The sequence below is a fragment of the Ahaetulla prasina genome, chromosome 2, assembly GCF_028640845.1.
Source record: "Ahaetulla prasina isolate Xishuangbanna chromosome 2, ASM2864084v1, whole genome shotgun sequence".
NCBI classification, from domain to species: domain Eukaryota; kingdom Metazoa; phylum Chordata; class Lepidosauria; order Squamata; family Colubridae; genus Ahaetulla; species Ahaetulla prasina.
The window spans coordinates 17,177,349-17,189,596 of NC_080540.1; the positions used below are offsets into that span (position 1 = coordinate 17,177,349).

General features: G+C 45.1%; 1 protein-coding gene across 4 annotated transcripts in view; it reads left to right on the forward strand.

Moving 5' to 3' along the window:
- Positions 1 to 5,119: 5,119 nt before the first annotated feature.
- MDC1 (mediator of DNA damage checkpoint 1) overlaps positions 5,120 to 12,248 on the forward strand; it is a 39,860-nt gene continuing 32,731 nt past the window's right edge. For all 4 annotated transcript variants that reach the window (XM_058167811.1, XM_058167813.1, XM_058167812.1 and 1 more), the window contains exons 1-3: positions 5,120 to 5,241; positions 5,543 to 5,673; positions 9,961 to 10,434. In XM_058167811.1, coding sequence (XP_058023794.1) covers positions 5,544 to 5,673; positions 9,961 to 10,434 — 604 coding nt within the window. In that variant the 5' untranslated portion in view covers positions 5,120 to 5,241; position 5,543. The remainder of the gene's footprint in view (positions 5,242 to 5,542; positions 5,674 to 9,960; positions 10,435 to 12,248) is intronic.

Genomic DNA, 12,248 nt, shown 5'->3' on the forward strand with positions numbered 1-12,248 from the left:
CTCAACCTTTATAGTGCTGCGACCCCTTTAATACAATTCTCCACGATGTGGTGACCCCAACCATAAAATTATTTTCATTTTGAATTTATCGTGCCTGAAGCCGTATTGGCTAGCCATCTGAACTGCTTGCAGTTGCCTTGAGGACGGAGGCATTAAAGCGGAGACTCCTCCCCTATTAAGTTTATTGCGCCTGAAGCCAGATTAGGCTAGCGATTGGGAGTGATTGCAGCTGGCTTGAGAGGGAGACATCAGAGCAAAGATCTCTTTTTTAATTCATTGCGCCTGAAGCCGAATTCGGCTAGCGATTTGAAGAGCCTGCAGCTGGCTTGTGGAGTCAACCATTGGAGCGCGATTCTTCGACTCGAAGTATACTTCCCATATTTCCGATGATCTTAGGCGACCCCTGGCAAATCGTCATTCGACTCCCAACGGGGTCCCGACCTACAGGTTGAGAACCGCTGCCTTAAGCCTAACTCCAAACTGGCTCTCACACCAACATCTGAAAGGATTAGTGCAGGTAATCCTCGATTTAGGACCACAATTGAACCCCAAATTTCTCTTGCTAAGTGAGACAGTTGTTAGATGAGTTTTGCTCCCCTTTTACAACTTTTTTTTTTGCCACAGTTGTTAAGCGAATTACTGCTGTTGTTAAGTTAATAAAACAGTTGTCGGGTCCATCTGGCTTCTCCATTGACTTTGTTTGTCAGAAGGTTGTCTAAAGCAAGGATCTCCAACCTTGGCAACTTTTAAGACTTGTGGACTTCAACTCCCAAAATCTGCTGGCTGAGGAATTCTGGGAGTTGAAGTCCACAAGTCTTAAAGTTACCAAGGTTGGAGACCCCTGGTCTAAAGGGCATCAGGACGACCCCAGGATGTTGCAACTGTCATAAATATGAACCAGGCATCTGAATTTTGACCATGTGACATTAGGGATGTTGCAACAGTCCTAACAGTGAGAAACAGTCATAAGTCATTTTTTTTCAGTGCCATTGTAATTTTGAACGGTCACTAAACACACTGTTGTAAGCCAAGGACTACCTGTACTGTATATGGTGTGGGAAGTGTACCCAAGGGGGACAGTGCCAGGGACCTCATAGCACCAGAAACCTCAGGAAACAGTGCCAAGAGACTCAAAGGAGCTCTTCCCCCTTTAAGAAAACCAAGAAGCACCAGCTGAAAGAAAAAACACAGCTGCAGCCCTGCTAACAGAGCTGACCATAGAAATACTTAAGTAGAGCCATTAAGATAAGGGGAATCAGGCTAAAAATTAACTCAACTGCAACTCTTTTCCTCTTTCCTGGCAGAATTAATCCCCAGGATAGGAAAGACAAAGCCCTTCAAAGCCCTTCTTGAAAGACAGTACTCAAGAAAAATATCTAAATGAATGTGGAGTGGAATGTGGAATGCACCTCATCAGGAGGTGCGGGATGACCCTTTGCAGGGACGAGCCGAGGAGTTTAGTGGTTATCGATACGATAAAATCGCTCAGCGCCTGGACCGAAATTGGGATGATCCAAGCGAGGGAGAGGAGGCACGTCTTGTCGAGTCTGTTTGGGATGAGTTTGACCCTGTGGCTCCCGAGGACGTGGACAGGTTGTTGGGGAGGCTTCACGCCACGACATGTTTACTGGACCCGTGTCCTTCCTGGCTGGTACTGGCCACTCAGGAGGTGACACGAGGCTGGCTCCAGAGGATTATCAACGCTTCTTTGTTGGAAGGGGTTTTCCCTGCCGCCTTGAAAGAGGCGGTGGTGAGACCCCTCCTCAAGAAGCCCTCCCTGGACCCAGCTATTTTGGGCAATTATCGTCCAGTCTCCAACCTTCGCTTTGTTGCGAAAGTTGTAGAGAGTGCTGTGGTGCGACAGCTACCCCAATACCTGGATGAGGCCGTCTATCTAGACCCGTTCCAGTCCGGCTTCCAACCCGGATACAGCACGGAGACAGCTTTGGTCGCACTGGTGGATGATCTCTGGAGGGCCCGGGACAGGGGTTACTCCTCTGTCCTGGTCCTATTAGACCTCTCAGCGGCTTTTGATACCATCGACCATGGTATCTTGCTGCGCCGGTTGGGGGGATTGGGAGTGGGAGGCACTGTGTATCGGTGGTTCTCCTCCTATCTCTCCGACCGGTCGCAGACGGTGTTGACAGGGGGGCAGAGGTCAACCGCGAGGTGCCTCACTTGTGGGGTGCCGCAGGGGTCGATTCTCTTGCCCCTTCTGTTCAACATCTATATGAAGCCGTTGGGTGAGATCATCAGTGGCTTCGGGGTGAGATACCAGCTGTACGCTGATGACACCCAGCTGTACTTTTCCACCCCGGGCCACCCCAATGAAGTTGTTGAAGTGCTGTCCCGGTGTTTGGAAGCCGTATGGGTCTGGATGGGAAGAAACAGGCTCAAGCTTAATCCCTCCAAGACGGAGTGGCTGTGGATGCCGGCATCCCGATTCAGTCAGCTGCAGCCGCAGCTGACTGTTGGAGGCGAGTTATTGGCCCCAAAGGATAGGGTGCGCAACTTAGGTGTCCTCCTGGATGAACGGCTGTCGTTTGAGAATCATTTGACGGCCGTCTCCAGGAGGGCCTTCCACCAGGTTCGCCTGGTTCGGCAGTTGCGCCCCTTCCTTGATCGGGATGCCTTGTGCACAGTCACTCATGCGCTCGTTACCTCTCGCTTGGATTATTGTAATGCTCTCTACATGGGGCTCCCCTTGAGGTGCACTCGGAGGCTTCAGTTAGTCAGAATGCAGCTGCGCGGTGATAGAGGAGCTACGCGTAGCTCCCACGTAACACCGCTCCTCGCAGACTGCACTGGCTACCTGTGGCCTTCGAGTGCACTTTAAGGTTTTGGTTACGACCTTTAAAGCGCTCCATGGCTTAGGGCCTGGGTACTTACGGGACCGCCTGCTGTTACCGCATGCCTCCCACCGACCCGTCGCTCTCACAGAGGGACTTCTCAGGGTGCCGTCCGCCAAGCAATGTTGGCTGGCGGCCCCAGGAAGGTCCTTCTCTGTGGGGCTCCACACTCTGGAACGAGCTTCCCCGCGTTTACGCCAAATACCTGACCTTCGGACCTTCCGTCGCGAACTGAAGACACATCTTTTCATTCGTGCGGGGCTGGCTTAAATTTTATCGATTTTAAATTTTTTATTAATAATTTTAAATGGGGTTTTAGTTTATTATATATTTTAAACTTTTTAGGCTAATTATAAAATAAGTTTTTTAATTTGCATTTTAAATTGTACATTGTATTGCCTGTTTTATTTTTGCCTGTACACTGCCCTGAGTCCTTCGGGAGAAGGGTGGTATAAAAATCAAAATAATAAATAAAATAATAATAAATAAATAAATGGAAGAATTGGATTGATTATATTCAAAATAGATATCAGATTAAGAAATTTCAGATTGCCTTTGTTTTTGATTTTAATGGAAGAAGTCAGGTTATGTGAGAGAGAAGGATTATAATTGTGTTAGATTTTAAAAATTTAATGTATGACTGTTTGTTTATTGAACTATACCTTGTGTTTGCTCTGGGAAGTGGGGGGGAGGGGGGTTTTGGAGGGAGGGGGGAAGAAGGGGGAGGGGGGAGGGAAAAAATTTAATTGTTGTTGTAAAACCTTTTCAATAAAAAAAAAAAGGAAAGACAAAGCCCCAGGAACAGGATTAACCCATTAAGGCAGGAAGACAGGATCCAGGGCAATTACCTTAACTAAAGGCACATACAAAATCTCATCAAATCACAACCAACTTCAAAGGGAAGGTGGGTATAAAAATCCATACATTTATCAGGCCACTTTGCTTGCAACCCAGCTTGTAGAATAGAATAGAATAGAATAGAATTCTTTATTGGCCAAGTGTGATTGGACACACAAGGAATTTGTCTTTGGTGCATACGCTCTCAGTGTACATACATTCATCAAGAATCATAAGATACAGTACTTAATGATAGTCACAGGGAACAAATAAGCAATGAAATCATATTAGGAAACAGTCAATATAAATTGTCACTACCTTTCTTGCCTTCCTGAATTAAAATGATCCCTTTTCTGGTAGCTGCTTCCATGTCTATTTCTTCTCAGCATCGGTGAGGCTTCCCAGCTGGGAACCAACCAGGGAAATTTCTTCCCACAATTGTCTTCCACACAACTGGAAGTAAGTAAAATTGTATTGCATTGTATGTAAATTTCTAGGTTCTTTAAAGTTTATGATAGAAGTTCAAGAGATAACCACACCTAGGGCTTAGGAGCTGCAGCTGAGTCAATATATTGGTTATGTTAATTTGTGGTTAATGAGGATGATAATGATGATGAGGCAAATGGGGATCTTCAGAAACGAGTTTTAGCTAATCCAATTATAAATTTAAACTGAACTGCAAGCAGCATATTCAGGGGAAACATAAACGGGTGGACAAAATTGGGGGAGGGGAATGCAAAGTCTCCATTATTTCATTTAAGGAAGTCTCGGATCTCCCCTCTCAAAAGGATTTGAATAAAAAAAAATTAATTTTTGCATGCAAATAGCAAAAGCACGGCTTTCACTTCTGGGCTGGAAAAGAAAAAAATCCGGGGACACTTAGCATCTCTGCTGCCACCCACCGGCCGTTCGGAATTTGCAGCCTACATCTGGCAATTTTACTTTTTAATAGAATAGAAGAGAAGAGAAGAGAATAGAATAGAATAGAATAGAATAGAATAGAATAGAATTTTTATTGGCCAAGTGTGATTGGACACACAAGGAATTTGTCTTGGTGCATATGCTCTCAGTGTACATAAAAGAAAAGATACGTTCATCAAGGTACAACATTTACAACACAATTTAAGGTCGAAGCCTTGCCGTAGACCGCTGCATTTTCGCGCAATATTAAACAACATTATTTCCTATGAACGGCATCGACTTCCGCTATGCGGAACAGAGGATAGAAAACTCAGAATAAGGCTTGAAAGGCAACTCTATGGTTGTCCTCCGAGGTGTGTCTGTGTGTGTGCATGACAGTACTCTCTAGCCTTGCGCTTCCCCTCTCTATGATCCTTTCCCCCCTGGGTCTTTCATTGGTTCTTGGGACAAGCGGGGACCGTTTACTCTGCCGTCTTCCAGGACTCGAATGGTCCAATCAAGAGAAGGAAGGCTTTTTAAACGGCAGCGGAGTGGACGAATGAAAACTCTTCCTGCCGAGAGAGGTGGGGCGCGCCCATAAAGAGCGATCGTCCGCCTTCGCTTTTAGGGTGCCCGGAGAAGGGGTGCAAGGAAGGTAATTCCCCCCCCCGCTAATTTTACTTGCGGACCCCTTCCTCGGCTTCCCCGGAGTTTAATCTGGAAAGGGCTACTGCGGCTTTAAGGCTTAAAGGGCCATGCCTCTTTTTTAAAAAAAAGTTGGCTGCCATATAAGGTGGGTGGGTGGGTGGGGAACCAGGAATTGGGGGCACCGCCAAGATTGGGGGAAAGGAGTAATGCAAGGAAGGGAAAACGGCGATTCTGGATCTAATAAAACGGAGAGGTGGGTGTTTTCCACTCTGCAGGAGAATTGAAGTCCTTTTTTTAAACAATTGCAGGATGGAACAAACTCAGTTGTTGGAGTGGGATGGAGAAGGCGACTCCACGGATGGGTCTGATGCTGCACGGGAGACCCCTAAGCCGGTGGGGCGCCTGCATCTGCTGAGCAGCAAGTACGGCCCTGAGAAAGGTAAGGGCCTTCTGGAGCGGCGTCTTCTTCCTTAGAGCTACAGGTGAGACCTGGTGGCTTCCAGGTTTGTGGAATTGCAAGTCCCAGGTTCTCCAAAGCAGGGGTCTCCAACCTTAGCAACTTTACGACTTGCGGACTTCAACTCCCAGAATTCCTCAGGTAGCGTGCGCTGGCTGAGGAATTCTGGGAGTTGAAGTCCACAAGTTGTAAAGTTGCCAAGGTTGGAGACCCCTGCTCCAAAGCACTCCAGAAGACGAGAGAAGAAACAATGGATGGAAACTAATCAAGGAGAGAAGCAACCTGGAATTAGGGAGAAACTTCCTAATAGGGAGGACAATTAACCAGTGGAACAGCTTTGCCTTCAGAAGTTGTGGGTGCTTCATCGCTGGAGGTTTTTAAGAAAAGACTGGGCAGCCACTTGTCTAAAATGACATAGGGCAGGGGTCTGCAAACTTGGCTCTTTTAAGACTTGTGGATGTCAACTCCCAGAGTTCCTCAGCCAGCAAAGCTGGGAGTTGAAGTCCACAAGTCTTAAAAGAGCCAAGTTTGCAGACCCCTGGTATAGGGTATAGCTTGAGTAGGGGGTTGGATTAGATCAGGAGTCTCCAACCTTGGCAACTTTAAGCCTGGCGGACTTCAACTCCAAGAATTCCCCACCCAGCAAAGCAAAACTGGCTAGGGAATTCTGGGAGTTGAAGTCCGCCAGGCTTAAAGTTGCCAAGGTTGGAGACCCCTGGGTTAGATGACCTCCCAAGTTCCCTTCCAACACTATACTGATCAACTCCAGATTCATATTTCCTGATACAAAAGTGTATTTTGCTGTAAATGTGTGTGTGTGCTCCCTTCCTAAGCCACGGTCTGTAATAAGCTACGTTACAATGTCGGTGTACAACATGTTTGCTTGTTGCCATTTTGGACGAATAATGGGTTCTTGGTGTTTTCTGTGCTTGCTTCACTTCCTGCAGACGTTTCATTACCAGGCTGCATAACTTCATCAAGGTGTGGGGGAGTAGCTATAGACTGTTTACATGTGGTAACTTGCCCTACCAGCCTTGATAGGGTATTATTTCTTCCTTGACTGTTTTTGGGATGGGACAGCACTGATGAGGTTACCTAGTTTGGGTAATGAAATGTTGGCTAATTGGCATGTGATAAGGGGAACTAATGAGGGGTTAGGAATCTTTGCTCCTGGCCTTCAGCTTGCTTCCTTTCATGAAAGGGTTTGTAGAGAGAAAGTTTACAGATTTCAATGTCTCTCTTAAATGATTGATTCCTCAAAGTGCTTTGCCTCTAAGAAGCCTCTGGGATTTTTGATGCGGTTTGGTGTAAGATGTCAACAGCTTCCTTGATGAAAATGTATTAGCATGTTTCAGAACTGAGGAATTTTTGTATGTTCTGGGCTCCCAGTTTTCATGGATGTATTTTTCTGTCTGTCTGCCCCCCACAGAAATAACACTTAATTTTCTTGAGTTTGTTTGGGATCCTTTAGATAGATTCTTATGGTCTATGGCGGAGGTCTCCAATCTTGGTAACTTTAAGCCTGGAGGAATTCTGGGAGTTGAAGTCCTCCAGGCTTAAAGTTGCCAAGGTTAGAGACCCCTGGTTTATGGGCTATCCTGGTGCCTGGGAGTGTACTAGTTTCAGAGTTGTTTTCCATTTATGGTGGAAATCGTTTTCATGGATTGTCTAGTAGTGGTTTTGTGGATAATCACATTCTGAGGAGCCCAAAGGTGCTGTTTTTGGTTTTTTCAAGAGGCCAACTGGACTTCCCTGTTTTTTCTTTGAAGACATTTTGCTTCTCATCCAAGAAGCTTCTTTAGCTCTGACTGGATGGTGGGGGAATGGAAGGATTTATATTCCTTGCAGACAGCTGGTCATTTGCATTTTTTAAGCTGACCAGATGCCTGCAGTTTTCTTGGTGAGATTTTTGAAAATGGTTTTTGTCCTAGCCACCTTTGTTTTAGGGAGGAGAGGGACTGGCTCAAAGTCACCCAGCTGGCTTCTATGTCCAAATGAAGATTAAAACTCATGGTTTGTTAGATTCTATTTTAGCACCATGACTTAGATCAAGCTGGCCCTCATTTCTGCATGGCTGGCCTTCTGTAACATTTTTTGTACCGAATGACAGAAATGGGAGTAAGAAGGATGGAATTCCTCATAATCATTCTTTTATTTCATAACTAAACAAACCTTTTGACCTCCTTTGATGAAAGCCTGGTTAGATTACCATGATCTAAATTGGGGATGGGGGAAAATTTGAATATGTATTTATTTATTAATCACGTTTATATAGTCATCCTTTCCCCAAAAAAGTGACTCTGGGTGGTATACTCAAACAGTATTGAATATAATATTTGAATAGGCTATTCAAATAGAACAACAAATATAAAAGAATATAAAAAGTTTTTTATATATATATATATATATATATATATATATATTCTGAGGTTTTCGCGGGTGCTTGTATGTAGGTCTTTGGTTATTCAGGTTTTCTCCCACGTAAAATTGGAAGTGTCTTGGCGACATTTCGACGAAGTCTCATTCGTCATCTTCAGGCTTCTGCTTTGTGCTTCTGGGAGCAATGTTTGCTCGCAGCTGTTTCTTCCTTTTAACTGCTAGTGGGGGTTTGAACTGATTGGGTGGGAGCTTGGCTGTGCTCTGATTGGATGGGGTTTTTTTGTGCTCTGATTGGCTGGGGGTGTGTCCTGTTTGGGTTAACATTAGCCATTAATATTAGCCATTTCAAACCCCTCCAATCCATACATGCAGCAGACTGACACCCACTATGAAGATGTAGCACGACTACAAACACGAAGCCAAACAACAGCAATGCAGCTCACCAGCTCAAATCCCCCTGCAACTCAGACTAATCTGAGCACAACCAAGCCCCCACCCAAACAGGACTCACCCCCAGCCAATCAGAGCACAAAAAAACCCATCCAATCAGAGCACAGCCAAGCTTCCACCCAATCAGTTCAAACCCCCACTAGCAGTTAAAAGGAAGAAACAGCTGCGAGCACACATTGCTCCCAGAAGCACGAAGCTGAAGCCTGAAGATGACAAATGAGACTTCGTCGAAACATCGCCAAGACGCTTCCAATTTTACACGGGAGAAAACCCGAATAACCAAAGACCTACATACAAACACCCGCGAAAACCTCAGAAAACAAATATATATATATAGTTGTGACCCAGACTCAGGTAGGTAGTAATACACTTAGTCCGTGGAAAAACAAACTTTATTCGAAAAGCTGGGAATTACTTCCAGCGTTGTTCAACTCAAAGTAAAACAGATGTCTCCCAACACAAATTCCTCAGTTATCTCACAAACTTTAGTCCAATTAGGCAAACTGCCAAAGGCCCTTCCTGGCAAATGTCCAGAAGCCACAAAAACAAAGACGTATACAAAGCAGAAGACGAAGTAGAAGACGCAGCTACAGTGTTGTTTTCCGGCAAAGGCCAAATGCCGGTGCTGGTCTGTTTTAAACCTTATGGAAGGGGCCAAGAGATGATTGGCTATTCCCAATTATTCCCGAGTTATCCTCCTGTTCCTCTGCTTCACTACTATCAGTCTCTGGAGGCTCTGGAGTCTGCACCTCATTTCCCAATGGCCCTAGCCTCACCTCAGCCTCATTGTTGTCTGACTCCGTAGCCAGCTCCGTAAGCTGCTGACGGACCACAACACACATACACACATATCCTGTTTCCCCCAAAATAAGACATCCCCTGATAATAAGCCCAATCGGGCTTTTGAGTGCATGGCAATAAGGCCAAGCGCTTATTTCAGGGTTCAAATAAAATATAAGATAGGGTCTTATTTTTGGGGAAACACAGTATACCCACACCCCCATGTGTGTCTGCATTTTTTTAACAACTATATTCTGATGATTGTTTTTATGTATTTGTTCTATTTGAATATCCTATTCAGATAGTATGTGCATGTGTGTGAATGTGCGCACGCACACACATGCAGCCCCCCCCCATATACGACTTTTATAACTACTCCTTTTGGATATCATTGATTTTCACTTGATTTAACCCTGTGCTTGTAAAACTAAGTTTCTGGAGCCACCGTGAAAGTAGGGATATCGGCATGGAGGGGAATCCTCAGAGTCAAGATGGCTGCCACCACTGCCAAATCAAAGCGCGTCCCCTGTTTTATGTTCATTGAGGTGCCATTTTAAAAGGCGTAGGTCTTTGGTCACATCGTTGTGGCTGTCCTCTTGAATTTTTCTGGCTGAAGAAAGTAAAGAAAGATATTCTTCATATAATGTTTTCTCTTTCTAGATTTCTGGATCTACCCTGGCGAGAACACCATTGGCCGCTTGGAAAGCTGTCACGTCTGCTTGCCGGCTAATTCTGTTTCCAAAATGCACGCGGTGATCGAGGTGCCCTCCTCCCACGGGCCCCACCTTTTGTATGATCAAGGCAGCATGAACCGGACGCGGCGCCAGCGGCTGAACTTGATCCCACAGGTCCGGTACAGCCTTCAGGATGGGGACACCTTGCTCTTTGGAGACGTGGGGTGCCAGTACTTCATCCTGGTCCCGGATACCGATTGCGACTCCCACGACGACTCCATGGCGGTGCCACCGTCCCAGGAAAGCGTGGAGGCCACTGCGCTGGCCATTGAGGAAACGCCTGCGCCGGGCAGGAGAATCGGCTTTGGGCAAGTTTTGGTCCAGGATTCTGACAAGGAAGAGGAAGGGGAGGAAGTGATCAATGGGACAGGAAGCTACTTACACCACGCATCGAAAGATGGTAAGGAATCTGTGTTCAGACTGGGGCCTTTGCTCTGGCAGCTGCAGGATCTGTACTATAGGTATTCCTTGACTCACAACTCTTCGTTTAATGACTGGCCGAAGTTACAACGGTACTGAAAACCGTGACCTATGACCTTTCCCCACACTTGTGACCATTCCAGCATCCCCCATGGTCACATAATTTACATTTGGATGCTTGACAACTGGTTCGTATTTACGATGGTCGCAGTGTCCCGGTGTGTGTGTGTCCCCCCCCCTGTGATTCCCCTTTTGTGACCTTCTGATAAGCAAAGTCAATGGGGAAGCCAGATTCACTTAGCAACCATGTTACTAACTGAACAACTATTTTAGCAGCTGTGAAGATTTGCTTAACAACTCTGGCAAGAAAGGTCGTAAAATGGGCAATTAACAATTGTCTCGCTTAGCGGCAGAAATTTGGGGCTCAATTGTGGTCGCAAGTCGAGGACTCCCTGTGTTAAATTCCTCAGCTAAAATAACCAGGTCTTTGAATGCAAAGATATGCTTTGATTCTTCGGAGAGCAAAAAAAAATAATCAAATATATGATTGACTCAGAAATCATCTTTCTGAGAATGCAGGCTTTCATATTGTTATTCCGTCCTTTAGAATAATACAAGAAGTTCCTAATTTTTGTGAATTACATTTGAAAATCTAGTTGGAAAGGTTTCCCGGGAGGGACGGCAAAGTCCCAGGACTTCGTGTCTTCTCTATTTCACTCCCGTTCATGATTGATAAAAATATAAAATACTGAAAATATAAAGCATGCAAGTAGTCCTTGATGTACAATCAGTCACTTGGCAACTGTTTGAAGTTACAACGGATTCTCGAAAAGGTTCTTACAACCCAGTTCCAAAGTTACCCCCCTCCTCCCCCGAAGCCACGGTTCCACATTTGGGGTGTTCTGCAACTAACCCACATTTATGACTTTTAGCCATGTCACATGGACACTTGACAGCAATTTAGGACTTTATTGGTGAAAACCAGTATTTACTTCTGTTTTCAGCAAAAAAAAACAACAACAAAAAAAACACCTCACAGTAAACAAATGGCTTTGCTTTTATGAAGTTTTTTTGTGACTAGCAATAGCAATAGCAGTTAGACTTATATACCGCTTCACAGTGCTTTACAGCCATCTCTAAGTGGTTTTACAGAGTCAGCTTATTGCCCCCAACAATCTGTGTCCTCATTTTACCGACCTCGGAAGGACGGAAGGCTCAGTCAACCTTGAGCCTGGTGAGATTCGAACTGCCAAATTGCAAACAGCCAGCAGTCAGCAGAGGTAGCTTGCAGTACTGCACTCTAATTACTGTGCCACCAAGGCTCAATATAAATAATAGCTATTTGCTAATTTATGTAATACACATATTTATATATATAAAAGCGAAATACCACTCACACATCATCACGAAATCTCCAGAACCATAAAGCCTACAAACTTGAAATTCGGCACATATGTTCCTCTTGGTTTCTAGGTACTCGCTAAGAAATGATTTTTCAAAATGACCATCAGATCATTAGTATTTCTTATATTATTATTAACACGCTCTGATGCTAAGGTCTTAGATGTTCTACCCTGAAAAGAACTCTGTTCCAACTGCCACTTGGGAATGGGCATGTGGGATGACTCATCCGGCCTGTGGGCTTGGAGTTTAGACAGCCCTGCATTCTAACCACTGCACCACCACAACTTCTACAAAACAGGTTGTAAAATTGGGCCAGTCACATTATTTAGCATATGGCAAAATAGAAGGTCAGTCACATGATGTTCTGCTTTACAAGGGTCACGACTTAAG